The sequence below is a fragment of the Leptonychotes weddellii genome, chromosome 11 (genome assembly GCF_054177405.1).
Source record: "Leptonychotes weddellii isolate Sample4059 chromosome 11, ASM5417740v2, whole genome shotgun sequence".
Classification (NCBI taxonomy): domain Eukaryota; kingdom Metazoa; phylum Chordata; class Mammalia; order Carnivora; family Phocidae; genus Leptonychotes; species Leptonychotes weddellii.
This window is the reverse complement of record NC_138379.1, coordinates 2,837,464-2,865,337: the sequence shown is the minus strand read 5'-3', so window position 1 is coordinate 2,865,337 and position 27,874 is coordinate 2,837,464. Positions and strand designations below refer to the sequence as shown.

Below are 27,874 nucleotides of genomic sequence, written 5' to 3'. Positions count from 1 at the left end.
AACAAGGCTTCTCGTTGACTTGGTTTCTTCACAGGACCATCCCAGAGCTGAATATGAAGCCAGAGTTTTGGAAAAGTCGCTTAGGAAAGAATCCAAAAACAAAGAGGTATGGTGGCCATTGCCAGTTGGCTTTCCCAGCAATAAAACATTGTATGCACACAACAGTATAGACCAGGGACTCAGCAAACACTGTGTGCACACAACGGTATAGACCAGGGGCTCGGCAAACAGTATGTGCACACAACAGTATAGACCAGGGCTCAGCAAACACTATGTGCACGCAACAGTATAGACCAGGGCTCAGCAAACACTATGTGCACGCAACAGTATAGACCAGGGGCTCAGCGAACACTGTGTGCACACAACGGTATAGACCAGGGGCTCGGCAAACAGTATGTGCACACTACAGTATAGGCCAGGGCTCGGCAAACACTGTGTGCACATCAGTGGTATAGACCAGGGGCTCGGCAAACTCTGTGTGCACGCAATGGTATAGACCAGGGGCTCAGCAAACATTGTGCACATTAACAGTATAGGCCAGGGGCTCAGCAAACACTGTGTGCTCATCAACAGTATAGGTCAGGGGCCAGCCCCCAGACAGGGGCCAGAGCATAAATATCTGAGTCTGCAGGCCTCTGTCACAACTACTCAATTCTTTCAGTAGCTCGAGAGCAGCCATAGACAGCAGGTAAACAAATGGCCCTGTTTGTGTTCCAGTAAAACTTTATCTATAAAAACAAGTAAGGGGCCAGGTGTGGCCCACAGGCTGAAGTTTGTCCAGCTGTGCTATGGGTCTCTCTTCTTGATCTGTCCTGAGGATATCTCAAACCTCAGCCAACATTTCACCATCAAGAACCAGGTAGCTTTGCAGTTTTTTCACAGGACACTTGACATTTTATTATGTCCACCCCTTGTGTTTGATGTTGAATTGTTTGCCAACCTGGTCTGCCCCACCAGGTCCCTGAGCAAATGGCCAACTCCTTGTTTCCCTCAGGGATGTGGGAATGAGAGGGAAATGTTTTGTGATGTTCTGAAGATCACTGTCTTTTTATAAGTGATTTTCTTTCTCCCCAAACCTCTCATTCAAATTGGCTGTCTTATGTTCACAGCCTAAATTCTGGCAAACCTCTAGAGGTTTTTAATGAAGGTGTTTTATATGCCCTGGGACAAGCATGGAGCGCCCTGGCCTCCGGCAGCCTCTACCGAAGGCTGGGGAGGTTTGTGTCAGTCCTTGAAGGGTGGGAAACAGACGCTCCCTGAGCAGCCTCCCCACCCATGTTCACATTCACACCTTAGCCTCTGGGGCTGACCAGGCAAACCCCTGGGTTTATCTTTCTTATTACTGTGGCACACGGGCAGGGTTTGCTGGTTCCAAGTGGGCAAGGATTGCAATTGCCAAAATCCCATCTGGGGGATAAAGTGGGTAAACTGCAAACTCCCTCTCCGGCCCCAGTCCTGGGACATGGCAAAAATCCACCTTCGTCCTGCTGCAGCCAGGAAGGGGGTGCACCTCCCTAAACAGCGTCTTAAGAGTCTGAGTGGGACTCAAGGCTGCAAACAACAACAAAGCATGAACAGCTGCCCATCCCCGTGCACGCTGCCTCCTGAGCAGGCACCCAGCGGCCTTGGACCACCCCGTTAGACCCTCTGGACCTTATTCGTCCTCCCAAAGGGAAAGGCGTGGACAGCACCTCCTAGAAGTCCTGCAGGCCTCCCCTGTGGGCCACTAAGACCTGTGTCCAATGCGGCATCCTCTGCCCCCAGCCTGTGTCAGGATATACGGCCCCTAAGACAGTCCACCCTGTGCCTTTGTGGGCTCCCCTTCGCGTGAGCACGGATGAGTATTTCATTCTTCCCTGAGGAGAAAAAGGCTTTGTGACACATATCGGTCCATTTAAGTCCAGACCCTAACCAAGCCCAGATAGCGCATCTGGCCAGCCGTGCCAGGCGCACCCCCCAGGCTCTGCCACCCCACCTCTCGGCTGTGATTACCAGAGCAACAAGGGTACGAGGTTCCTTTGTGCCGTCCTCTGGGGGCGTCTGGCGGGCCGTACCCCTCATCTCCTCCTCTGTGTCACTTGGCTCCCAGCTTTAGTTTTTGGCTTTACTTTTTCCCCTGGCAATGGCACCCAATTCAATTGCAAAAGAGGAGACCCCCGCCTTAACTGGCACATGAACCTGCACTTCTGGGCGTGGCGTCCTCCGTGTCAGTGTGATACGAACCCTCGCGATCACAGTGGCCACCTCACAGGGGGGCGGTTCAGAGCCCCGCCAAGCCTTTCCCCGGGGGGAGTCGGCCTCAAAAGCCCCGTCTCCCGTTCCCAGACCTTTGCGTCCCCCTTCCTTTAGAACGTGGGCGTCTGCCATCTCCCATGGGTTTCAAACACCCGCAACCCGTGTTGGCCTTGGCGGCCAGCGCAGCGAGGGCGGGCCCACGGCCACGGGGACACGCCCGGGCCCCGCGGCTCCCGAGCCTCGGCACGCGTCACCCCACGGTGCTCTCTTGTTCCCTCCACCCACCCTCAGAAGCGCCGGCATATTCCAGAGGAGTCAACAAACAAATGGAGGCAGAGGGTTAAGACCGCCATGGCGGGGGTGAAATTGGTACTTTTCTCTTTCGGGGGCAACGCGAGTCTTGACTGTTTGCAGACGATCAAAGTCCCTTGTGTTTTTTCCTCAACAAACTCTGAGTGTCGTATTATTTTTTTAACATCCACGTCCACGCTACTTTGCCTTCCCGCGACACTCGTGGAGCTGCGACGTGTGCCGAGATGTCACTGCATGGCTTCTGTGGGCCCGTGGGGGCAGGGGCGGGGGGAGGGGAGCTCGTGAGACGTGCTTGTCGCGCCTGCTGCGCGTGCTTCTCGGGCTTCCCGCTGACACGCATGCCACCGGCCCCTGGACTGAGTGGCCTCCGGGCTGCCGCCCTCGTCCGCGTTCTCTGTCCTAACGCGTGCATCTCCCCGTTTAAACATCCACCCCCATTCATTCTGGAAAGATCATTGCTACGCAGCAATCGGCGTTTTAACTTGTAACGCTAGTTGCTTGTTTCGGCTTGCCCCGCGCAGGAAAAATAACTATTATGGTCTGGGTGGCAGAGGGCAAAAAGATCTCGGATCTTCCAGCCTTCAGGCGAGGCTTGGGCCGGACGCAGGCGTCCCCCCAGGCGCGGGGCTAACGGTCGGATTTAGGAAAGCGTTTGGCACTGTGATGCCAGGGACACAGAGGAGTCACGTTTGCAAACGCGTATTGCTACTGTTCCCTGGCGTCATGTGATGGGTGATGAGACCCCAGACCCTTCCCTGGATGCTAGATGTGTGCTTTCACTCGTCACCTGCGGGCGTGTTTTCGTAAAGGTGTTTCTGAGTGTTTCTGTTGTCCGAGTCGTGCACCCGCACACCCTCCCACGCGCACACAGACTTCTCTCTACCGTGACGGGTCCCGCCAGGTGACCCGACATCGTTTCGTGTTGCAGACAGACAAGGTGAAGCTGACCTGGAGAGACCGGTTCCCAGCCTACTTCACCAACTTGGTCTCCATTGTGTTCATGGTAAGTTCCGGAAGGCTGAGGTGGGAGAGATCAGGGCAGCCCACGGGGAGACGGTGTGCTGCTCACCTAGACCAGAGTCAGATGTCAACGTGACACTGGCTCTCATCCTAGGCTGTGGGGTAGGGGGAGGTTCCACTAAAATGGGAAGGGGCCAAGGAGTCTGTAGGGACTCCAAGGTCCCTGTAAAAATGACCGGCCCCTTGTCCAGCCTGGGAGCTTTAAGTTAGAGTCCCGCATGGCCCCCCAGTCCTGTGGCCTGGTACCCAGGGCCTGAGGTTGGCCGCCGTGAACCAGGGCCTGAGCCTGTGTCTCCCTGAGCCCTCACAATCCCGATCCCACCCCCTCCTGCTGATGAGGAGACAGGCGCAGGTCTGGCCCCTCTCCCCGGGCCACCAGGTTGGAGGTGGTGGGGCCAGGCGCCAGTCAGGCCTCTGCCCCGAGGGCCGCACTGCTCTGTGCGAACTCCACCGGAGGCGGGGGCTTGTCTTGGTTTTCCCTCACGGATGGATCAGTCACAGCTCTGCCCCCCTCCCTGCCAGGAGCTTCATTCGCTGAGCAAATACTGGTTGAGCACCTACAATGCTCCCCCCGCCGTGTTCCTTGTCCTGGGAACACCAGGGTGAACCCACCAGCCAGACCCCTGAGGCCCTTTTAATCCAGAGGGGGCATTGCCCACTGGAGGTCTCGCCTGTTGTGGGGGCGCACCCGCCCTCTGGCAGGAAGCAGGGGACACCCTCCTTACTGAGTCACCTCGCGGGCTGGCCTCCCGTCTGTACGTCCGCATGTTGGCGTGAGGCCGGCTCTGAGGCCGGGGTGGTGCCGTCCCCTGGGAGGGACCCCTTGGCAGGAGGGAGGGAGTTTCCAAGGAAAGCCCTCATTCCCGGAGCTGGCCAGGGAGTGTGGTCAGGGTACGGCTGGGCTGGCCGAGCTTCCTGAATGGGGTGTGGCCCCCGTCAGGCACCCACAGATGTGGGCAGAAGCGGAGGGACCGGCCCCAAGTCTAAAACAGGAGCTTTCCTAGACTTCTGATGTCTGCAGTCTCCCCCGGGGCTGAGGCAGCCACGGCCTTTCCAAGCCGTGACCTGAGACGCAGCGCAGGCCCACGCCGCAGCAGGAGCGTCCCGGGAGCCGTGAGGGAACATCCTAGCAGGGCAGGGCCTGCTCTCCGCACCCCAAACGGGAGGAAGTGACACAGGTCACACAGGGGACTGGAAGGAGCACGGAGCCTGGCCTGTGCTGGAGTCGGGCGTGAGTGACAGCCGGGCACAGCCAGCCTCCGTCCTCAGTGCGTCCTGGGGTTGGGATCTGCCCGCGTCCACACCCCAGTGCGGGACCGTGTGAGGACGAGGTCGTCTCCATGAGTTAGGGCCTTTGAGGAAAAGGAGAAGAAACCCAGGCAGACAGATCGCTCTGCACAGAATCAACTCTCCAGCCGAGCCAGAGCCCACCCCAGTCTCCCAGGTAGCCACCAGCCCGAGCTTTATGGAATGTTCTGGTCCACTGGTGGGTTTGGCCAGATGAACGATGAGCCAGGTGTGTGGGTGGTTCGTGAAGAAATTGGGAGAAGGGGCTCCAGCTGTCTGTCCCAGCCAGGCCTGCAGCCCTGCCCACGCCCACCCGCCTCCAGAACAGCACTCCTCCCGCTCAGGGCCACCCATGTTTTGGGGAGAACCCCTCCCCGCCAGAGTCAGCCTAACTCACACAAGCCAGGCCAGTCCCTCGGGTTTCGGCCACTCGGTGCCCTGTTAGAGTCAGGGGGCAGGAGAGAAGGCATGGTGCCCTGCAGCAGGGGACAGCAGAGATCCTGGGCATGTCAGAATCGGTGTACTCACCTGGTCAATCCCAGAGCCCCGTCCGTGTTGGAGCCAAATTGCTGCAGGGTCGGGGGGAGCTGGGCTCACTGGGCTCAGGGGGTTCTGATTGGACCTGACCGGCCCTTCTCCCTCTGCAGATTGCAGTGACCTTCGCCATCGTCCTGGGAGTCATCATCTATAGGATCTCCACAGCCGCTGCCTTGGCCATGAACTCCTCTCCATCCGTGCGGTCCAACATCCGGGTCACGGTCACAGCCACCGCAGTCATCATCAACCTGGTGGTCATCATCCTGCTGGACGAGGTCTACGGCTGCATAGCCCGCTGGCTCACCAAGATAGGTGAGTGCGCCTCCCTCGTGTGGGGCCTTGGGCTGCTCACTTACCTTCTCTGAGCTTCCTTCCCGCGAGAGCTGAGTACATGGTCACGTGCATCTCACTCCTTCTAGAGGTTCCAAAGACGGAGAAGAGCTTCGAGGAGAGGCTGATCTTCAAGGCTTTCCTGCTGAAGTTTGTGAATTCCTACACCCCCATCTTTTACGTGGCTTTCTTCAAAGGCAGGTAGGGACCGCGGTTACTGAAACTCACTGTGTTTCCCACCTTGCTCCTCCCGGGGCAGTAGAAGGCTCTCCTCCCCATCTCCCAGCAGCTGGGAGGCCCTGGGCACAGGGCAGAGCATTCAGAGTGGCTCCCACTAACACTGAGCTCGTGGAGGGGCCTGGCTTCTACAGGGGGGCCAGAGCAACGGGGACCCCCTCAGTAGGGTGGGATGGATGAAGGGGATTAGGGCCCAGGAGTAGGTAAAACGGCGCAGCCATGGCCAGCCTGGTGTTCCAGGCTAGTGGTGGGGTAAACTCCATGCCCGGACCCTCTGAGCCGCCCTGGGCTTGGAGGGGCTTGTGGCCCACCCACCAAGACTCCCCATCACCGTTCCTGCCTGGGGCTAGCAGGTCTGATCCCAGAACCCCTCTGAAGGCTTCTTCCTCAGCATAATGTGATTTAGTGGCCATCCTCCCACACCAGGGCCCCAGAGCCCCCCAAGATCATCCATAACCACGGAGCAGGCCCTCAGAGGTCTCTACCCCTCCCCAGCCTGACGAGGCCGTGGCAGGTGGTGTGGTCTGTACTGGGCAGCTTTGCCTCGGTCCCCACGCCCGCCGCCGCCACCCCGGCCCCCTTCTCTCTTGGCTTCCTGCTGAGGTCCTGTCTTGTCTGGGGACAAGCCCCCGGAACACACTCCGACAGCACGCCACAGTGGTCGTGTCTCAGGCGCTGGAAGCCTGGGGGCGCGCTGAGCTGACTGCAGCCCCCACCTCGGGGTCTCCCTGCGCTGCCCCTCCCCTCCCACTGCCCCCGCTCGTTGCAGGTTCGTCGGACGCCCGGGCGACTACGTGTACATTTTCCGTTCTTTCCGGATGGAAGAGGTGAGCGTGTGCTCCCGTCCCGCTTTCCCAGGTCCGTCCACACAGCAGACTTGGGAGAAGCAGACGTCACGGACTAGCGTCTCCCTCCTCGGCTGCTGACCTGCTGCTGGGGCGGGGCTCTGATCTTATTTGGCGCGTCCGTATAGCGTTACCCTGAAAGGAGAAAGTCTCTCCAGACTCACCAAAACTGTAGACTGACCCGTTTGATTTTTTTTCATTTTCTGTAAGATCTTAAGTGTTTTTTTTTCTTTTTCGTTAAGATGGATTAATGAGGACAAGACAGAACTCAGCTTCATTCTTTTACTGTAACAGGGAAAAGCCTGCCTGTCTCCCCCTAAATCAGTGCTGGTGACCTTTGGCTTCTGCTCAGCCTCTGCAGCCACTGTGGGTCTGGTTAGTGCACTGGCCACTGGACTTGCTCCAACGGCCCTGCCAGACCAAGCCAGGGCTTCGGGGCTGCCCGGGCGTCAGGTCTCAGGGGAACCAGTCAGCATTGCCAACACCCGGAGTAATTCAGCTTACTGGAAAACAAGGGGCAGGTCTTCTGATAAAGACCCTGTGAAATGGGGTAGAGAGGATTGGGGTGGGCTTCAGGTACAGGGTGATCCGGCTGCCCAAGGCACAGCCAAGAGGTTCAAGCCCCTGGGTGACAGCCCCTGAACATCCCAAGACATGAGCCTCACCCACAGGAACAGATGTTTGCAAGAAGCCATGAAGTGCTCTCCCGTTACGTTATCTTGGCCTTTCTGTAAACAATACTATGTCAGATTCTTTAATGATTAGAGACAATGGGGAAATGCCTTTGTAAAATAGAATAAAGCAGAGGACATCATTTTTTTTAATGAAATGGCGGCTTTCCAACATGAAATTTGTGCTAACAGTATAAAAAGTTTTGTTCTGTCCCGTAGAGGGGTCAGCTGTCCCCAGAGGGACACCCAATGTCCCTTGATCTCCAGTCACTCGGGCAAGTTAAGCCTCTGGCCCGTCCCGTGCCTGCCCACACCCAGCCTCAGGCAGGGGGTGCAAGCCCTCCAAGGACAGGGACGTTAAGCCTCAGAGGGGTGGCTAACCACCTCACCATGTGGCTTCCCAACCGCACAGGCCCGTGGATAGGCAGCAGTGCGTGGGACTGGGCAGCGGCCCTGGGGGAGAAGGAGGAGCCCCTAGATCCAGCCCCACCCCTGCTCACTCCCTGGCAAAGCGCTCCTCTCTCTGAGCCTCCTTCCAGCCCTGACAGCCTGCAGGCAAGGTGCAGTAGCTTCCTGGGAACGCTGTAACAAAACACCCCAGAGCAGGCGGCCTATAGCAACAGAAACATATTCTCTTACTGTTCTGGGGGCCGGAAGTCCAAAATCAAGGAGCCAGCAGGGCCGCACTCCCTTCGAAGGCTCAGGGGAGGTTCCTCGGGCCTCGCTCCTGACTTCTGAGGGCTGCCGGCATCCTTGGCGGGCCTTGCTTCTGGCCGGGGCCCTCCAATCTCTGCCTCTGTCTTTGCACGACCTTCTCTTCTCTGTGTCTGTGCGTTTCCTCTTCTTATAAGGACCCCAGTCACTGCTTCAGGGTCCACCCTGCTCCAGTATGACCTCGTCTTAACTCGGTCACATCTGCAAAGACCTTTTTACAACTAAGGCCATATTCTGTGGTTCTGGGGGTTGGGATGGAGACATGTCCTTTGTAGAGGCCACATTCAACCTGCAGCACCAGGGCTGACCTCCCCTCACTGGGAGCTGCGGTCATCTCTTCAGGTGTCCACCATGGGCCAGGGCCAGGGTCTGATGCACCTGCTCTCTGTCCCACAGTGTGCCCCGGGGGGCTGCCTGATGGAGCTCTGTATCCAGCTCAGCATCATCATGCTGGGCAAGCAGCTCATCCAGAACAACCTGTTTGAGATCGGCATCCCGTGAGTAACATCTGGCCTCGGGTCCCAGTGGAGCAAGGGGGAGATGGGGCCCTGGGGTGCCCAGAGGGCTCTTGTGGTGGTCTGGGGGACAGGTGAGGTGGGACCTGGGCCAGGATGGGGCACCAGCAGCGGGGAGAGGGTGGGAACACGAGGGGAAGGCAGGGTATGGCCACCCCATGGTGCACGAGGAGCTGATGGGGACCTAGATGACCCCCTGCTCTGCGGCAGGCTGAGGATGCGGGGTCCTGACAGGCACCCTGAGACACGCATGCCGGCCCCCTGTGGTTGGCAGATGGAGCACCTAGAGGCTCTGCTTCCTGACCTTGTGCCCTTTGAGAATCGTGTCCTGACCCCCCTCCAAGGCAGCCAGCCCGCTGGAATGATCCCCACCCCGCCCCAAACCACTGCGTCTGCTTGGGCCTACCTGACCCCTGACCCTGTTGGCTCTCCCTGTACCTGTTTCCTTATGTCAAAAACCAAATGATGACACTTGACCCCTGCCTCTGGGGGGAGAGCACAGGAGATCAGCGCCAGAGAAGTCCGGCTCAGAGAATTAGAAACACAACTTGGAGGTGAGGGGCCCTAGCGCCCATCTTCCCGGACCCCCAACTGAAGTGACACCGTGTTTCCCGCAGGAAAATGAAGAAGTTCATCCGCTATCTGAGGCTGAGGCGCCAGAGTCCCTCTGACCACGATGAGTTCGTGAAGAGAAAGCAGCGCTATGAGGTGGACTACACGCTGGAGCCCTTCGCGGGCCTCACCCCAGAGTACATGGAGATGAGTGAGTGGTGGCCGGAGGGGTCCCATCTTCGGGCTGGGGCTGGCTGCAGCCCCTTGCACAGGCAGGCGCTCAGGAGATACCCAGGGATGGAGCCTTGGCAGCAGCAACTATGTCGCTGGACAGGAGGATGCCCAGAGCTGGCCCATCACTCTCAGTGGGGTACACCAGAGAGGAGGGAGATAGGGCAGGTGCAGCTCGCATGGCCACCTGGAACCCCCCAACCCCACCTCCTCCCTCTCCTCACCTCCTCCCACCATTCCAGCCACACTGGCTTCCTTGCTGTTACCCAAACTCCCAGAGCTCATGCCTGCCACAGGGCCTTTGCACTAGCTATGCCCTGCCTGGAATCCTCTCCCCGTAATACCTGCATGACTCACTCTCTCCCTTTCTCCAGGGCTGTGCTCAGGATGTCCTCCTCCAGAGGGGTCTTCCTGACCACAGTGTTTAAAAGGGGCAGCCCCTCCCCTGCACCACTCTGACCCTCTGCCTCTCTCCCTGCTCCGATTCTCGTCACCAGCCTGCAATATACCTTTACCTCTACCTCCCAGCAGAATGGAAGTTCTGTGAAAACAGGACCTTTTTTTCCCTTCACTGTCATACCCCCTACACCTAGAACAGATCTAGGTATATCGTTCGCGCTCAGTACATGTTTGCTGAGTGAACAGATGAGCAAAGGAAGCCAAGAAGACCCCTGCAGAGGGGTCCCAAAGTGTAGGGCCCCCGGCCACCATGGACAGCACATTTTAAATGCTGGCTCTGGGGCCCACGCCCGATCTATGCAGGGTGGGACCTGGGACCTTGCACTTTTAACAAATACTTGAGCAAACCCGAGGCCTCCTCTGAGTGACGAGGGGCAGGGTGGCACCATGAGCGCTTCCCTCCTGCTGGCCCAGTGGGTCCATAGAAGTCACACCCAGCATCCCAGATGATTGTTCAAGAAGCACCTTGCCGTTGACTCAGAAGGAAAAGAATCTTAAGACTTTGAAAAATGGAAATAGCATTGTGTTCAGATGACATTGTTTTCTCCTGGAACGAAATCCAAGGTGAACCAGAGGTGGACAGGCAGCTCCCTCACCCCCGTGGACCCCCATGGAGCCCCGTGGGCCTGCTGCCTCCCTGGCTGTCTGGTCTCAGCCCTGGGGTCCAGGAGGAAGGCCACCCCTGCCTGCCTGAGGCCAGTAGGAGGGCAGACACAGAAGAGCAGCCTGGGATTGGCTGGCAGACAGAGGCCCCCCCCCCGATTTTAATTTCTACAGTGGCTGGAGGTCGCATCCTGCTTTCCTGTTGGGCGCGGTGAGACTCCTGGGACAGGCCCCTGCCCACCCAGGGAGCAGCCCACCCCGTGACCCAGCCATACCCCGCCGCTCAGGACACTCTCCTCGAGGACCGACTCTGCCGGGCGCCTGGAGCACACAGTGCCCGGGACTGAAGAGAAGCGCAGCTGGGAGGGCCCCGGGCCCGGGCCATCTCCAGCTCCCCACCCTGCTTCTCGGCCTGTCCACACACCACTCGGGAGTGGGGACCCCACGGCCTCAGGAGCCCACGTGGAGCCCACAGCCAAGCTTATCCGAAGCCTCTCTCCCCGCCAGAGCCGCCTGCAGACACGACCGTGTCCACAGAAGCATCCCACGGAGGCCGACGGGGCGAGCGAGAAACCAGTGGCCCGGCTCCCAGACGGAGGCTCCCACGGAGCCCCCCACTGGCAGCTCTAACAATGGCCACACTCAGCCCGCCAGGCACACGGTGACATTCTGCCGGCTTCCTTGTTTACCACCTGGCAGGCAGCGAGAGCCCTGGGACAGACCGTACGGTTCCTGAACCCGCCTCCCCCATGCTGTTCAGCAACCTTTACCTGACCTCTCCCGGGAGCCCGGCTCTGTGCCGGCCCCAGCATCCAAGGTCCAAGCCCCAGGGCCGGCCTGGTGACGACGAGGGTGGTCCGAGAGGGGACACTGGACAGTGGGCCCCGCCCAGCTCCGTCCCTGAGGCCCGACGGACACGCAGCAACACTGGCAGGCCCCCCAGGTCCCAGGAGCCCCCCAGGAGCCCCCCAGCTGCTTGAGACCCTTGCCAGCCCCGCATGGGGTGACCGAGGCTGGGCCTTCATGGTCATGGGGGCCTTTTCCCCATCACTGATGATTATCTAAGATTAGATGTATGATAAGTGACTGCATGCTCGTTATTCAGGAGTCAACAGTGGGGTCCAGAGCAAAATTTGGAACGTTCCCCACAGCCCCCTCCTGGCCCAGGGTCACCTGGGGTCATGGTGGGTGCATCCCCAGGGTCCCTTTTATGCGGGTTCAGGGGTGCATCAGAGGCAGGGAGCCAGCCAGACCCCGCCCACCCGTGTGTTCAGCTTGTGGCACGTGGGGACCCGCCGTGGCACGCAGTAGCATGCTGACCGCCCTACTCTCCTTGCAGTCATCCAGTTTGGTTTTGTCACCTTGTTCGTCGCGTCCTTCCCCCTGGCCCCGCTGTTCGCGCTGCTGAATAACATCATCGAGATCCGCCTGGATGCCAAAAAGTTTGTCACCGAGCTCCGAAGGCCGGTGGCTGTCAGAGCCAAAGACATCGGTGAGTGACTCTGGGGAGCTGGTTCTGGGCACGCGCTGGGTTTGGGGGAGGTGGTCCCGCTCCCCAGAAGCTCGATCCAGAGCCGGCAGACTGGGGTCAGGCACGGGGTCCCCACGAGCTCCTGGATAGAGACTCGGGGGCTCGGCGTGGGGGTAGGAGACCTAGAGGCTCCTTTGCACCCTGACCCCAAACTCTCCACTCCTGAGAGAACATTCCGGAAGGTGTCAGTGCCTTGGGTGTCTGAATATCTCGGCAACCAGCCGCACTAGGAGGTCCCCGAGGGGCGTGCGCTGAGGTCCTCAGCACCCCCGCCCTCCTGTCCGTGTGGCCCCAGAGCACAGACAGAGCTGACAGGTGGGAAGCTCGCGTTAGGGGCTGAGTGGGTGCCTTTCCACGCAGTGTATCATGTAGTCATTCGACGTCCACAGACAGGAAAGTGGGGAGGAAGGAGCCCTTTCAGCGGCTCAGGAAGAGCTCTGTGTGGCTTGCCCGGAGGGTCAGGGCTGAGAGGGTTCTAACCCCCTGCCAGCGAGGGCTTCCTCATCGCCCTGCAGGGGAGGCGGGGTGGAGGGATGGTGCACTTCCTGGGAGCGCGACACCTAACCCTCTGGTAGAGGCGTCCCCAACGAGGAAGATCATCTCAAAGCGAGTCAACTTCATTCAGCCAGGACCCAGTTTTCAAGGTGAACGCAAAAAAGTTTATATTTAATCTTGAAATGAGATGGAAAATGCAAAAATACATTGATTTGAAGTCCTATTTGACACAGTTTTCACCGGAATGGCACAGCTGCGCTGGTCAGTGGAAGACACAAAGATGGACGTGTTAGGCGTGTGGTCATTTTCCCCGAGATGAGGATGCCAGGGTGATAGGACATCAGCAGGGCAGACGTCATCTTGCTGAAAGGTGGCGGCTTCTCCAGCCCTTTGCATTGGCTCGCCCTCGTCAGAAACGCCCCTCGGCCGTCCCATCCCGCCTGTGTTCGTGGGGCTCCCCGGTCCATGCCCGCCCTGGCCCCTGGTGGCGCGGGTGGCGTGGCCGTGCCCGCTGCTCTCCAGCGCCACCCCCTGGGACAGCGTGGGCTCCGGCTCCTCCTAGATGCGCACTCTCCCAGGTCGAACCGTCCAGAAGTGCCATTCGCACCCTCACGCGTGGCCACGTGTCACACGTGTCGGTGATTCTGTCCGGTTTACCGCGGCCCACGTTTGCACCGTGGCATCCGTGGAGACTCCAGGGCCCGGCTTTGGGACGGGCCGGGGAACCTTGGCGCTCCGTAGGGAGGGGCGCCAGCCAGAGCCGGGGCTCAAATATACAGGTGTGTCTGTCACCATCCGTCTATCACCCATCTGGACTGGATGACCCAGACGATCGGCAGAGACTCTGCAAACAGACGCCCTCCCGGCTGGACTTCCCTGGAAGATTTTGCTTGTGATTTTAAGAGGTTTTAAAAACCCCTGACCTAACTGGCCCTCTGAAGTCCCTTCTGGCTCCCAGGCGCCTGATTCTGCCTCCGCCCTGGCTGTGGGGCAAGCCCCTTGCCCCGCACGCCACACCCCTGGGTTTGCTGCTGCTCCGGGTCCGAGCTCAGCTTGGGGATTCCCTGGTCTCTGTGGGCCGCAAGGGCATCCTTCTCACCCAAGGCTATGGGCGCTGAATTTGGGCCCCAGGCCGCATTCACAAGCCCCCTCCCCAGATGAAGGTGACATTGCCCCTAGGGTTCCCGTGAGCTTGTCATGCCCTGCTCTGAGAGTGGACCCCAGAGGGCTGTGTGTGGCCTTGATCGCTTCCTGGGCCTTTCGGCATCGGGTCCTCCAAGGAACCTCTAGAGGAGGTTTGGGCAAATCCTCGGTCCCGTTTTCCCGGTGGGAAGACCAAGGCCAGGTGGTTACCAACGCTGAGCTGGAACCGGAGACCCCACGCCCCCAGCCCTCCGCCCCCGGGCCACCCGTTCCTGCAGCACCTCCACAAGCAGAGGGTCTGCCCAGAGAAGCTTACGTTGCACACCTGAGGCCTGAAAGGATAGGGCGCTGCCCGGACAGCCCTTGGGGATTCTGGAGCCCTGTGCCCGGTGAGAGTGTGGCCTCCCGGTCGTCACTTTGCCCTGACAAAGGTCTGATTCTCAGGCGCCCAGAGGCCCCAGGCGAGTCTGCGGTGGGTGTCTGTTTGCTTTGGCATCCTTTGCTCAGCAGAGCCCGCTTCCCCTGCAGCCTCGTCCTCAAACCTGCAAACCTCCCGGCCCTCCGTGCCCGTCACAGGCGTGGTCCTTGCCACCACCACCTTTCGCCCGTGGCTCCCCTTCTTTCCCTGTTCTTATGGGTCGGCTGCTCGCTTCCTGGTTCCTGTCTGGTTGGTTGGAGGCATAATCTGCTCTTCTTTGACTGTAACCTTTCCCTGAACAGGCCTTTGTATTCCTCCTGTGATCCGTGTGGGGCCCGAGGGGACGCCAGGCCCCGGGGCCCCCACAGCCTGCACCCAGGGCGCCAAGGGTGGCTGGGGGAGGCTCTGGCTGGGAGGGGAGGCGTGGCGAGTCTCAGCTCCCTGCCAGTGGGAGCCCGGCCCCAGCTTCCCAGCCCTGACCTTTGACAGCTGATTCACAAGCTTCCTGCGCTCACACTTCTCCTGAGCCTCCCTCCCCCCGGCGTGAGCAGCCTCTGCCTGCCGTTGGCTCCTGCACATGGGCAGGCAAGACGAAATGCCTCCCTGTCTCGTTCTTGGAAATGGGGTCTGGTGTCCCCCGGGGACAGCAGGGACACCTTGAAGAGGAAGACAGCTCCCTGCCCCCTTGGAGATTGTCACACAGGCAGCCTGAAGGGTTTCCTCTTGTGCCTGGAGACCATCGGAGCATGGTATGCTCTGCAGCGTGCGTCCCAATAGCGCAGACGGGGGGTCAAGACTCCCAGGGAGGCTGAGCCCTAGGGCCGGGGCTGGCGTCCTGGTTTGGCATTTTTTGAACAAGACCCCAGGATTCTGGCGTGGGGTCCCAAGGGGGATCTTGGGGCTGGACGTAGAGACGCCCCAGGGTCTGCGCAGTATGCTCTGTCCTGGGTTCCGGGAAGCTCTCCAGCTCACCCCACAGCCTGGCCTGGTCTCTCCCACTTCCCAAGCTCCCCTCCCTCGACCCATTGGCCTGTCAGCGGGGCAGGGGGTCGAAGACCCATTTCCTCCCCTCGTGCTGCGCTCAGGTGGCGCCGCCTCCTCCAGGAGCCCTCTGCCTGGACACTTCACCTTCGCCAGGCTCACCCAGGCCCCAGCGCCCTATCTTGGAGGTCCCAAACCCAGACCCCGCAGGGCCAGGCGGGCCCCGCAGAGAACAGAGCCACAGTGCATGGTCCGGCCTGGAGGGGGCGCCACCGTAGCCGTGGAGCCAGGCCAGCCCCGTTTGGGAGCCAGGCTCTTTCAGAAAAGGCAAGTCCAGATTCTTAAAAACACATCATCCTGATTTGTAAACACCAGCCAGCGTCTGAGCCTGCGGCCTCCACTCTCGGGCCTCGTGGGCCTCTGGTCTTGCTCTTTGCAGATGGGGGCCCAGGTGGCCCCCCAGCGCTCACGGCTAGGGCAGAAATGCCCACATGTAGCTCCCCCCACCGAGTGGCGAGCGGCGGCGGTCTCCGCCCCGGACAGAGAAACCTCACCCTGCCACGCTTTTCCATAATGACGAATACAGATTCCCTCCCACCCTTTCTGGGAAGTGCTGGTTATCCCCATCTCAGCTGGGTCCGGGGCAGGGAGAGACCACCCGGGACAGGTCTCTGAGGCCAACAATGTCCGCAACACGTGCTTGGCCTGATAGGGCCCAGCTGGGCCGGAGGAGGGGGGCAGGCAGGGACCCTAACACGCCCGGCCTGCTCTGGGCCCTCAGATAAGGCACTCCCTCCCCGGGCCCTGCTGGCCTCACTCTGCTGGGGAGGCCAGGGGAGGACCGTGAGTTTGTCTCCTGCTGTGTGGTGAGACCCCTGCTCACCGGTAATTGGGTGCAGTGCTGGACCCCGGGGTGGCAGAAATGGGGGGCACCCAGACAGGAAGTGTTCTGCACCTCATTGATGTCAAGTTGTTATGCTCAAGTCGTGACCCCAGCGTCCCCCACCCGGGGCCCTGGCATTGCTCTTTGACCCTGACATACGTTTAGGGGCCTGTCCCTAAATTCTTCTAGCACCGGAGGGACGTGGCAGGTCCAGGGCATGGAAACCTCATGGGCTTGGTTTCCACTTACTCTTACGTGGACCCTTCTGGGCAGGAACCGCGTCCAAATTGAATGTTTGTCCCTCTGGAAGGAAAGGCTTCATCTAAGGTTTCAGGTTCACAGGAGAGGGCGCAGAACCACTCAGGGAGCAGTTGATTTGAAGCACCCCTTTTAGAAGCTACAGTTTGCCTCCAGATTCAGCTGCTGAGCCAGGACCAGCCGAGGCTCTGTCATCAGCTGCGATCCCCCCTGAGCTCCAGAACCTCTGCTTATTCCCACACATTCGACCACCAGGGAAGGGACCTGCTCGCCTGTTAGCTGGGGTTCCTGACAGCCCGGTGCAAGCCGTCCTGAAACTGTGCTTCTCCCCCCACCCCCACCACCCCCAGGAATCTGGTACAATATTCTCAGAGGCGTCGGGAAGCTGGCCGTCATCATCAACGTAAGTGACGTCGGGGGCCTCTGCTGGACAGAAGTGTCCGTTGGGTTGCCACGGGGCTGGGCACCCCTTCCAGGGAAGCCAGGTGGGGTCTCTGTCTCCAGCTTCTGTGTTGCCCCAGGCTGGCGAAAGCCTCTCCTGTTCAGACATGTCCCTTGGTCATACTGAGGCGTTGGGACGGGCTGTGGGTGGGAAGGACAAATTGTCCTCGACCTTTTTCTATAACCTTGAGCAAAATTCTCCAGCACGCCCACCCTGGCCCCTAAGTCCACTCCCTCCCCCAGAATCCTGAGAATATAGAGAGGGAGAGGCAAAGACAGGTAAAGAGACAGAAATTCCTCCCTAGCCATCAGTCTGCTCTTATTTTTTAAAAGATAGCCTTGTCCCTTTATATGAAATATGTGCCTATTCTTTAAAAGTTCAGGAAATGCAGAAACACGGAAACAAGGGGGAGAAGCCTGCCAGCCCCCTCCTACACCCACGTAGCTTGCTGAGGACTCTGCTCCCCTACCAGCCTCCTGCCCGGCAGCCCTCCTCCCCGGCACCTCGTCCACATCCTCCTGCCACATGGTGCCATCCTCCTGGCCTCTCCTACCCCTGGGCCTGCAGGTTAGGAGGGCAGTGGCCCCTCTGTCATGAGAACCAGCCCTCTGCCTTCCCTGCGGCCGCCCATCCAGGTCCGCGTGATCGCCCTGGGCTTAGCGGTCTAGCGGTCCCTACCACATGCTTCAAAGCCAAGGCTAAACCCCAGCCATGCGAAGGAACATCAGACAGCCTCGGAGGTCCGCAGGGCCACCGCCCTGTGACCCTCAGCCCTCCACCTGCAGGCTGAGCCTGAGCCCCCAGAAGCTGACCCCTTGCACGCAGGCGGCTGATCCCAGCAGCAGACACAGCCTGGGGCCTGCACGCCCGCGATGCTGGGTCTGGGGACTGGGCCCCCACAGCACAGGAGGTGAAGCTCAGCCCCAGAGAAGAGACTCTCGGGGCCCTAGGACACTGCCTCTCCTGCTGGGGGCAGCCTCCCTGCCCAGTCCAGGCTCGGAAACCCCTGTTAAAGGGCCGCGGCGGGCAGAGCGTGCATCCTGGGCAGCAACAGCTCCTCATCCTGACCTGGGCAGGAGGGCGCAGGGTCCAAGACGGGAGAGCACGTTTTGATTGGGGGTCAGTGCTGGGGACGGGATGCACCTGTCTGGAGCACCGGAGTGCTGCCAGCAGCTGGAAACCAGCTAGACCTCTCATGGGAACAACCAAAAACAGCTAGCATTTATCGAATCTCTAGAATAATCCAGGCCCTTCTATGCTCATCCACCCACTCGTGCACGCACAGCCTTCAGGGAAGGGACTGTCATTGCCCGTCGTACAGGTGAAGCACAGAGAGGCCAGGCAACTTACCCAACGCCACACAGCCAGAAAGCGGCCCGGCTGGACCTTACCCCAGGCTGCCAGGCTCCAGGTCCCTGCTCCACACCAATACCACACCAGCTGTCCCCAGAGACGGCTCTGGAACAGGATGAGCCGAGTCAGAATATCATCTTTCCACTCCCACGTTCCCTTTCAAGTACGCCAGGAAGGTGAAGCAGGCAGAGCACAGAGAGGTTAGGTGACTTGCCCAAGGCCACACAGCCAGGGAGAGGCAGCATTTGTCCCCAGGCCTTCCTGCTCAGGGGTGTCCTGTTCCCTGCGCCCAGGCCCTCCCAACATTCTGGTCGCCTGCCGACTCGTGGGCAGAGTGTCTCATGACCAGACCCCAGGGCAGGGCCGCGCTGGCTCCCTTAGGGCGTGTCCCCCTCCCGCCCCTACCTGGGAGTCTGCACTCACCGCCCTGTCCCCCGGCCCAGGCGTTCGTCATCTCCTTCACATCCGACTTCATCCCTCGCCTGGTGTACCTCTACATGTACAGCGAGAGCGGGACCATGCACGGCTTCGTCAACCACACCCTGTCCTCCTTCAACGTCAGCGACTTCCAGAACGGCACCGCCCCCAACGACCCCCTGGACCTGGGCTACGAGGTGCAGATCTGCAGGTATGGCTCTCGACGTCTCTTTCTGAAAGACACATGTGGTGGGAAACCCCCTCTTCAAGCAAGGATTCTTTCAGGGGCAAGTCACAGAATAGCTCGAGCTTGCTTCAAGGGAAAAAAAAAGTCAGGGTCACAGTAGGACGTGACTTACTAGTTGCTTTCATTAAGAAGGCCAGGATAGCTTCAGGCATGGTTGGATCCAAGAGCTACAGTTTGCCCTCAGGCCCCCTCTGGCTCTGCCTCCCAGCTTTGCATTCCTCCATGGTGGCACTGTGTTCTGGTGGGCAGTGAAGACACCCTGTCTGCTCAGCTATCCCAGTGACAGAATGTCTTCCTCAATAGTCAGCAAAAATCAGGGTTTAACCTCACTGGTCTGTTGTGGACCATGTGCCCATCCCTAAATGAAACCCCGTTGGCAGGAGGTAGAGGCTAGAGCTGGGGTGTGTGCCCGGATGTGGGGTCATGGTCAGAGAATGAAGAGGTCCTTAGGAAAACGGGGGTGCTCTGACTCGGGGAAGGGGTACTGGATGCTGGGCAGGCCAGCTGAGATGGCCAGACCTGTGGGGCCCCAGCTGCTGGCCAGACGCTTGGGGTGTGCAAGAAGCACCCTGGGAAAGATGGAGGCGGGGCTGGGTGTGGGAGGCAGAGCTGAGACCTGGCCATTCCCTGGGCCCCTTCCACATGTGCCAGCCTGGGTTAGGGTCTGGGGACCCGGGAATGGCATCGTCCCTGCTATCCAGGGACCTCGGTGGAGATCGGTGTTAAGGAGGGATCGTAGTTGGAAGCCCGGGTGAAGGGTGGACACAGTGGGGTCACTCCAGGGGGCAGGACAACGTGGGCAGAAGCACAGAGGTGGGAATTAGTGTGAGCTACTCCAACCGAGCTGAGACTCAGGGCACAAAAGAGCGCAGGGGCCAACATACACGTCCCAGAGCACGTGCGGTAAAGCTCGGTCCCTCCTGCCCGGGGAGGCCTGCTGGCTCCTCCTTGACACATAGTTCCTTGAGGCTGGCTGGTACGTGTCTGTCACCTTGACTGAGGAAAGGGGAGTGGCGGCACCTGCTAGGGTCCATGGTACCGACCGACAAGAAGTAGCTTGCAGCGACAGGACAGGCCCAAGAAACGGGAAAACGCTCCGCCCTACCCCCCGGAGCCGTTGGAAAAGGGAAGCAGGCGCCCCCGGCTCGGGTGGCTCCTGACCGCAGCGCAGACAGCGGGCGTCCCCACTGGCCCTGAGCGACTCCGGCGCAGGCACACGGTGTTCTCTTCCGCGTCAGGGCAGGGACGGCACCTGCTCGGGGCCCAGGAACGATTAGAGCCGCGTCTGCCAGCTAGACAGGGCGCTAACACCGCAAGGCCTGCACCCCAGCCCGGGTCCAGCTTTCCGAATCCCGCCCACATGCACGTAATGGGCCCGAAAATCACAGGGGAGGCCCGGAATGGTCCGCTCCCAGCTTCGGCGTGGTCACCTCGGAGAGGGGACGGCCTGGGGAGCCGGAAGTGCAGGGGAGGGGGCTCCAGACACCCGCCCCCATCCTTCAGCAGACGCACGCTCCAGGCTGGTGCAGACAGGCAGCCCCCCACCCCCTGGGCTTCCGCCCGGGACCCCCACACCTCCCGCAGCACCGACGCTTTCCCTGCATCATCTCGACGCTCCATGCTAAGCGCACAAGCTTGACCTACTTTGCTAAAGGTCCTTTTTGGAGGAAGAATAATTACAAGCAAAGAAGGCAGGAGATGTGTGGTCATCTTATTAGGAATTTCCTCTGCGTTGGTATTTACAGGGTTAGCCTCGGCTTCCAAGAACCGGACCCTGGGTCCCAGACATTGGCTAAGGAAGCAGCTCCATCCCATGCATCAGCCCAGGGTCCTGGCCACGTGGGGGAGAGGACAGGCTGACAGAGCCGAGACCCATTTATAAGTGTCTCGTAGCTTTTACCCCCACGGAGTTGGAAGACCATGGATCCGACCACTGCGCTCCCTGGGATTCGGGCTCCAGCCAGGCCCTCCCCCGTCCGTTGGCCAAGATCTGGCAGCGCAGATCTGGGAGCTCCAGGCCCTCGGCAGCCGTGCCCACGCAAGCTGCCTCTCGCAGGAATCCGTGGCAGGAGGCACAGCACCCAGCCCAGCCTGGGGCGGTGGGTGTGGGGAGACGCAGAGCACATTCAGAGCTTCGGTCGCTGCCGGCCACCACTTATGTCTGCACTGAGGCAGGTGCTCTTTCATCTGAGCCCCAGAGCCACCCCCAGAGGGGGCATTATCATCCTCCCCAGGGGCGCGGGCAGGCTGGGTACCAGAGCTAAGCAAGGAAAACGTAAGATTGTCTCTGATCGAGTCAGTGCCGATGGTGGGAGCTGGCCTCTGGACAGGTCTAAGTGGGCTTTGAGGGATGCCTAGGAGTTTGCCAGGTAACCCCCAGTGCAGCTGGCCGTGAGCACAGAGAGGAAAGGGAGGAGCGAGCGTGCATGGCCTCTGATGCTGGGAGAACAGGGGCTGCGTGTTCCCATCAAAGAGCAGGTTGTACAAGTCCTGTGTCACTCTACAGCTGGTGCCCAGATAGGATCGTTCCCAGGGAGGCCGATCCTATGTCTGGGTCTGGCAGCTTAGCACCCCGCGGCTCCTCAGAGGCTCCCATCCAGCTCCCTCCAGGAGTAAAGCTCTGTGGGCGAGGGGCCCTGTCTGCTGCGTGTTCCTGAATGTCCACCCCTGAAATGGGAGCTGGAATGTAGTAGCTGCTCAATAATGCTTCTCATGTGACTGACGGGATGCCTGACCGAGGCCCAGAGAGGCCAAACCACTGCACGAGAACACACAGCAAGGTGGTCACTGGTTCTGAGGTCAGGCCAGGGCTGTGCGCCCAGAGCCAGGTGCCTCCTCTTCTGGTCCCCAACCCCACCAGACCTCAGCAGCCAGCAGGGCTGCACCTACCACCTCAAACCCGGAAACTGCCCCCACTTCAAGCTTATTCTGACAGATTTGGGGAAGCTTTTCCCACATGTAGCACAGGATCAGCCCCATTAAAGCCAACAGCATCCCCGGAATTTGGGGCAGAGTCAGAGGGCCTGGGTAGAGACAGGACCCCAGGTCATCATCCTCACCCCGCTCCCACAGACTAGGCATCTCAGGACCTCTGGGAAGGAGAGGACGGGGATGGGGTGCTCTGGCTAGGGGGACACTGCCTGCTGGCAGGGCAGTGGACAGGCAAGCAAGGAAGATCACCTTCCGTAGAACGAGGGCAGGTGAGGGGGGATCTGGGGGGAGGGTGTCTGCCCCGGGAGGAAGTCAGCGGGCAGCGTCTACGCTGATACGTCAGGGAAAGGGGCGGACGGGTGTTGCGTATGGATGAGGAGGGAAAAGCCGAGAAACTGCTGCCGGAAGAGAGGAAGGAGGCCGGTTTTCCTGCTGCCAGCTCAGGGCCGCAGGGCGCCGGCCAGCATCCCCAGTTCTGCTTGAAGACCCCCCATCGATTCCCGTCCATCTCTGCAGGTACAAAGACTACCGGGAGCCCCCGTGGTCAGAGCACAAGTACGACATCTCCAAGGACTTCTGGGCCGTGCTGGCAGCCCGGCTGGCTTTCGTCATTGTCTTCCAGGTGTGACAGGCCCTCGTTTCCGGAAGGTTTGAGAAGCGGGAGCTGAGGAAGTGCTCTGAGCCCAGAACGGGGTCAGAAGGCAGCAGCTGGCCCGCGTCAGGGGCCTTGGGAGGCCTGGAGGCCTGGCGACCCCGGGTCCTGTGCAGGGACAGGTCCCAGGAAGGCAGAGGGAGGGCCTGGGCCAGCGCTGACGGAGGGATGTGGACCTCTTTGGGGAAGGCAGGGTTAGTTCGATATGAGTGGTCTTTATTGAAGGAGACGGGGAGAAAGGGAGACCCAGCTCGAGTTCTCGCCATCTCTGGGTGGCAGGAGACGTCCAAGGAGGACAGGACCAATACAGGCAGGAGGAGGGCAGGGGGTTCCTGGCCAACTCCAGCCCCCAGCCAGGAGCCAGGGCACCCAGCCTCTCCTGGTCTCTGGGGAGGGGACGGCCTAATAACCCTGAGGCCAAAGTGATTCCCAGTGGACAGGACCCGAGACTGGGGACCAGGCTGGTGCCTGCAGCAGCTACAGCCCCAGAGCTGGGGGAGCATCCTCAGCCATGTGGGCCCAGCCAAGGTTCCGTTCAGTCATGTACCCCTCACATCTGGAATCCCAGGGACTGGGTTTAAGCCCCAGTTCTGCCCTTTACAGAGAGTGTGGCTGTAGGTGGGACTTCGACCCCCCCTGACGCCCTGCTGCCTCACCTGTCAGCTTTCCATCACCCTCTGCAGTGGGAACAAGTGTTTGGGGCTGAGTTTACAAGAAGCAGAGCCTGAGACAAGGATTCAGTGCAAGTGGGTTATTAAAGGAAGCTCCCCAGGAGAGGGGAGGGAATGCAGCAGCAGAAAGGGAGTCTCAGCTGGAGACAGCCTTGCCTGATCCTGCGGGGAGCTCCAGAGCATGAACCCCAGCACACACACGGGCCTACCTTGAGGCAAGAGAGCGCCTTCGGTCTGCCCATGTCGGCTGGGCATTGGCTGTAGTCTGTTCAGACCAAGAAGAGGAGACGGGGTTGGGGGAGGGGTGGATTTCCGTGGAAAGGAGGCAGCTGTGAGCATCAGCAGCCAGCACTGGCCACAGCTGGGGTCTGGGAGCACCAGCCAGGAAAGGCGACCTGGGGTCTGGGGGGGCGGGTATCAGCACTGTCCACCAGGTGACAAACAGCCAGATGTGCTAACAAGGGATCACTGGACAGAAGTTTTAAAAACAGATTTCAGTTCTTCTGTAAAAGCCAATCATTTGCTCTCTGTGCACTAGAAATTTCTCCAGGGAGGGAGCAGACTTTCAGGGTGGCCCTGGGAGGCCTTGCAAACTGGAGAAAGGCCTGTGACATCATCAGAGACTAAGTTCCACCGGGCTTTCGTGCTATTTCTATTCTAACTATTCTCCTTAAAGCCCAACACCTGTTAGATTTGGTGATGCGTGACCCATCCAGTCATCTCTTAAGCTTCCCAGACCAGGGAGTCAGAATTATTCAGAAACTTGCTATTTACTGAGCTCCGATTCTTTATAGAAGTCAGCAGCCGTTTCTGGAGGGCCTGCTGGCTGGTTTCCTGCCTCATTTATACCTTGGGGGAAACCGAGGCCAAGGGAGCCTAAAGTATGTGTCTCAGGTCACAGGCTGGGAGTGACAGGATGAGTGCAGAGGAGGTGGGTGCAGTGGAGGTGGGTGGGGGTGGGTGATGGGGAGGGTGGGGGGGATAGTGGGGGGGGGTAGAAGGCAGGTGGGGGCGGAGGAGGGTGCAGGGGAGGTGGGGAACATCTCCTGCCGTCCTCCTCCCCACCCCCACACACTGACTCTCCTTCCAGAACCTGGTCATGTTCATGAGCGACTTTGTGGACTGGGTCATCCCAGACATCCCCAAGGACATTAGCCAGCAGGTGCACAAGGAGAAGGTGCTGATGGTGGAGCTGTTCATGAGGGAGGAGCAGGGCAAGCAGCAGCTGCTGGACACGTGGATGGAGAAGGACCGGAAGAAGGACGAGCCATGCAACAACCACGGCCCCAAAGCCTGCCTGGACAGCCCCGAGTACCCCGGGGGCGCCCTGTAGCTGCCCCTGGCCTCCCGGCCGACGGGCACCCTCCCCCAGCCAGGCCCAGTGGCTCCGGTGTTCGTCGCAAACCTGGAAGACCACCTTCTGATAGGACAACATTCTTCTGTCTTTTTTCTGTTTTTTTCTCCTTGTTTTTGCACAAAACCATATGCAGGGAATTTTTTTATCTTTAGTATTCAAGGTTAATCAAAATGATCGCTGGGGATAGGGTGAGAACACGCGCGAATGCGGGCGCTTTGCAGAAACAATTCTTGGGAACCGCGGGTCTTCTTTGCAGTGGAAGGTGAACAGAGGCCTCCAGAAAGCGTCTTTTCAAATCCGCTCGATAGCCTTTAGAGAGATTCAAGATGGTGTTGCAAAGCCTTGGATAAACATCGTGCAGTCTTAGAGGGAGAACAGAAAAACGAGGCTGACACCAGTTCCAGAAGGCTCACCTGCCACCAGGTCGGAAAAGTCAGCCGGCTTTTCATCTTTTGTTTTCTGTTCAGAAACCAAGAGACATTCTGGCCAGAAGGAGTGGTGCCCTGGCCCTGTCCATGCAGACGGCCTGTGAGCTTGGAATTTACTCTTGGAGAATCTTGGGGCAGCAGGTATCCCTCAGGACAGCGGGTGACCTGCACCGTCGGGATCCCCACCGTCAGCTGCACACCTGCCCCTCCACCATGAGCTGGCCTCAGAACTGTCCATCTTCTTAGTGGGACAGAAAAAAAAAAAGATGTAGAAGAAGAAAGAAAACCAGGTGGACAGAAAATGAGCAGAGAGAGAGGACCCCAGAGGCATTTCTGAAGATGGCTTCAGGTTCCATGAAATCTTAAGGCATCGGGAGAACATTCACAGCTTTAGAATATTTATTGGGTTTTAAAAATAATCAATTCTAGGGTGGATTTGAGGGTTTTTCTCTGTCACTCCAAGGTGGAAGGAGTTTATTTTATTAGTTAACCAAATATCATCGTGAGGAATTTAAAACACTGTTACTACCAAAGATTTTTATTAATAAAGCCTTCTATTTTGGTAATACTTCTCTATATTTTTACTTACAGGAATGTGACTGTGGGACAGTTACCATTTTAAAGCTTGTAAAAACGAGTCTCACAGATGGCAGGAGTGATCTAAATTTGCAGCCATTATACTAACCAATTATCTGAAATTTCTCAAGCACCAAGAGAAACCTAAAAAATGTTTCATCGAAGGCAGAGAAGAGAAATGGGTTTGCCGTGAACATGTGGTCGGCGTGAGGTCATCCCCTTCAGCTGCCAACCCTGACCCTGACCGCCGTCCGTAGGCGTTTGCGGCAGTCACGGGGTCTGACGCTTCTAGTTTCTCTTGTACAGTAAGTAGTTGGAAATGGGGTTTTTGTATATAAATATTGTATTAAAAATTAGGTGATGACCAAAAATCCTTTTATGGAGACCAATTTTTTTTTAAAAAAAGTGAATGTACACAAATTCACAGAGGACTGTGGCTGAACCTTCATGCAGCTAAATAAATTTGGATACACAACCACTGTCTTCACTCGAACGCTGTCCATGTGACCTTCCCCGCAGGAAGCTCGAGAGGCTGTCCCCAGAGCCCCCTGGCTGAGCTGCAGATTCGGGAGGGATCATAGGCGTCCACACCCCTGCAGCGCCAGACACATGAATGGTTTTGGATGCTCCTGGGACTTCATCATCTCTCCGTGTGCGTGCGTGTGCGTGCACGTACCTGCGTTTATGGGAGTCATGCTCACACCTTCCCAGCATCCTCTTCCACGATCCTCAAATTCCCACCCCTGGTCCCGCCAACCCAACACGGTAGCACTTAGGATTCCGTGGACCTAAGATGCCCCCAACCCTCTTGGGGACCCACCTAGAGTTGCCAGTGTTTTCGTTTGGGCAAGTGGGGACTCTATTTCAAACTACCACCTCTGATCACCACCATTTCACGAAAGAAAGATATTTTTCACACCCAAAGCTAGCAAAGCTGCGCAGCCCTGCTAGCTGGGGACATTCCTTAGAAGCGGCTCGGGGTGATTCCACCTTGCACATCTCCAGGAAGAGGGAGAGCTTTGGCGCCCCCTAGTGCTCGAGTTCCTGCATCCTCGAGAAAAATCTCAGCAAAGCTCAAGCTCACAATGTCCTGGTTACCGGCCGTCAAGAACGTCCTTCTAAAGTTTTGGAACCGCTTCCTTAGTCCAGAGATGAAGGCAGCACCCGGGGGCAGCATCGCAGGGACCTCCCCTCTCCATGGGTCCTCCCGGAAGCCTGTGAGGGGGCCCATTTGACAGATGAGCAGCCTCAGAGTGGGGAAGTGACTCGCCCGAGGTCACAGGGCTCCTTAGCACCTAAGCCAAGACTGGCACCCAGACCTTGTAGACATTCATTCATACAACGTTCAAGCAGACAGCAGTGGTCAAAGCAGACCGGTCCCTCCTCCCCTCAGGCAAAGACTTCTTGCAGAGGGTGTGAGATGCTTAACCAGAAAATGGACCCCAGAACCAGATAACGTCAGAGGAAGAAAGAGATGCTGATAGAACAGGGTGTGACAGGGTTGGTCAGGGAGACCCCTGGAGGCTTGAGCAACAAGGAGCCAGGTCAAATCCTGGAGGAAGACAGGACAGATCAGGCAGCAGAAGGGTGTGCAAAGGCCCTGAGGTAGCAGTGTGCAGACAGCTGATTAGAGGGGAGGGCATGGAAGGAGGCAGGAGACCGGGTAGACGGGGTAGCCAGGACCAACTCACACAGGGCTCCCTGGCTACGTGAGGACCTCGAGCTTGATGGCAGATGCCACAGCAGAGACTGGGTGGTTTTAACCAGCCCAGTGATGGGACTTGATTCACCTTTTGAGGTCATGGCAGCTGTCGGGGGGTGGGGGGTGGATTGCAGTGGGATGGATGGGAAGTCAGAGAGGGGTGTTGCAGAAATTCAGAGGGCAATAGTAGGGCTTAGATGATGGTGGTAGAGGTGGGTGGAGGAAAACCAAAAGATGATGTCACAGAGACCTGGGATCTGGCCGTGCAAGGACCTCCGAGATGAGCTGGTCGGCCGGCACTGTTATGTCAGACCAGAACAATGAGGCCCAGAAAGGGTCAGGGCTCCGCGGTGGTCACACAGCAAACCAGGCCCCATGGCCCCCAATGCTGAGCATTGTCTGCTGTTGGTCCCGGAGTGGTGTCGTGCCCGCCCACAGATGACAGTGATGGGCCATGGCCTGCAGGGGCCTGAGGTCTGGGGTTGGGGGACACTGTGCTGGGATCTGCTTTGAGGATTCTGCTTCCCTCCCCAGGTGGAGGCTGCCGTGAGGTGCATCCAGCCCAAGACAATCTCCATTTGATAGGTCAGTGTTGGCTAATTTTTTTTAGTTGACTTAAAATATAAAAACCAGGCAAATCTCGGGGCGCCTGGGTGGCTCAGTTGGTTAAGCGACTGCCTTCGGCTCAGGTCATGATCCTGGAGTCCTGGGATCGAGTCCCACATCGGGCTCCCTGCTCAGCGGGGGGTCTGCTTCTCCCTCTGCCCTCTTCCCTCTCGTGCTCTCTGTCTCTCATTCTCTCTCTCTCAAATAAAAATAAATAAAATCTTAAAAAAAAAAA

The 27,874-nt window shown here is 58.7% G+C and overlaps 1 protein-coding gene across 1 annotated transcript in view; it reads left to right on the top strand.

Moving 5' to 3' along the window:
• The window catches only part of ANO1 (anoctamin 1), a 134,606-nt gene extending 108,800 nt beyond the window's left edge, over positions 1–25,806 (top strand). The window contains exons 17-28 of the mRNA XM_031041251.2: positions 2,527–2,604; positions 3,476–3,550; positions 5,502–5,703; positions 5,811–5,922; positions 6,728–6,785; positions 8,585–8,685; positions 9,321–9,466; positions 11,888–12,040; positions 16,608–16,660; positions 18,496–18,680; positions 22,164–22,269; positions 24,061–25,806. Coding sequence (XP_030897111.2) covers positions 2,527–2,604; positions 3,476–3,550; positions 5,502–5,703; positions 5,811–5,922; positions 6,728–6,785; positions 8,585–8,685; positions 9,321–9,466; positions 11,888–12,040; positions 16,608–16,660; positions 18,496–18,680; positions 22,164–22,269; positions 24,061–24,303 — 1,512 coding nt within the window. The 3' untranslated portion in view covers positions 24,304–25,806. The remainder of the gene's footprint in view (positions 1–2,526; positions 2,605–3,475; positions 3,551–5,501; positions 5,704–5,810; positions 5,923–6,727; positions 6,786–8,584; positions 8,686–9,320; positions 9,467–11,887; positions 12,041–16,607; positions 16,661–18,495; positions 18,681–22,163; positions 22,270–24,060) is intronic.
• The last annotated feature ends 2,068 nt before the right edge of the window (positions 25,807–27,874 follow it).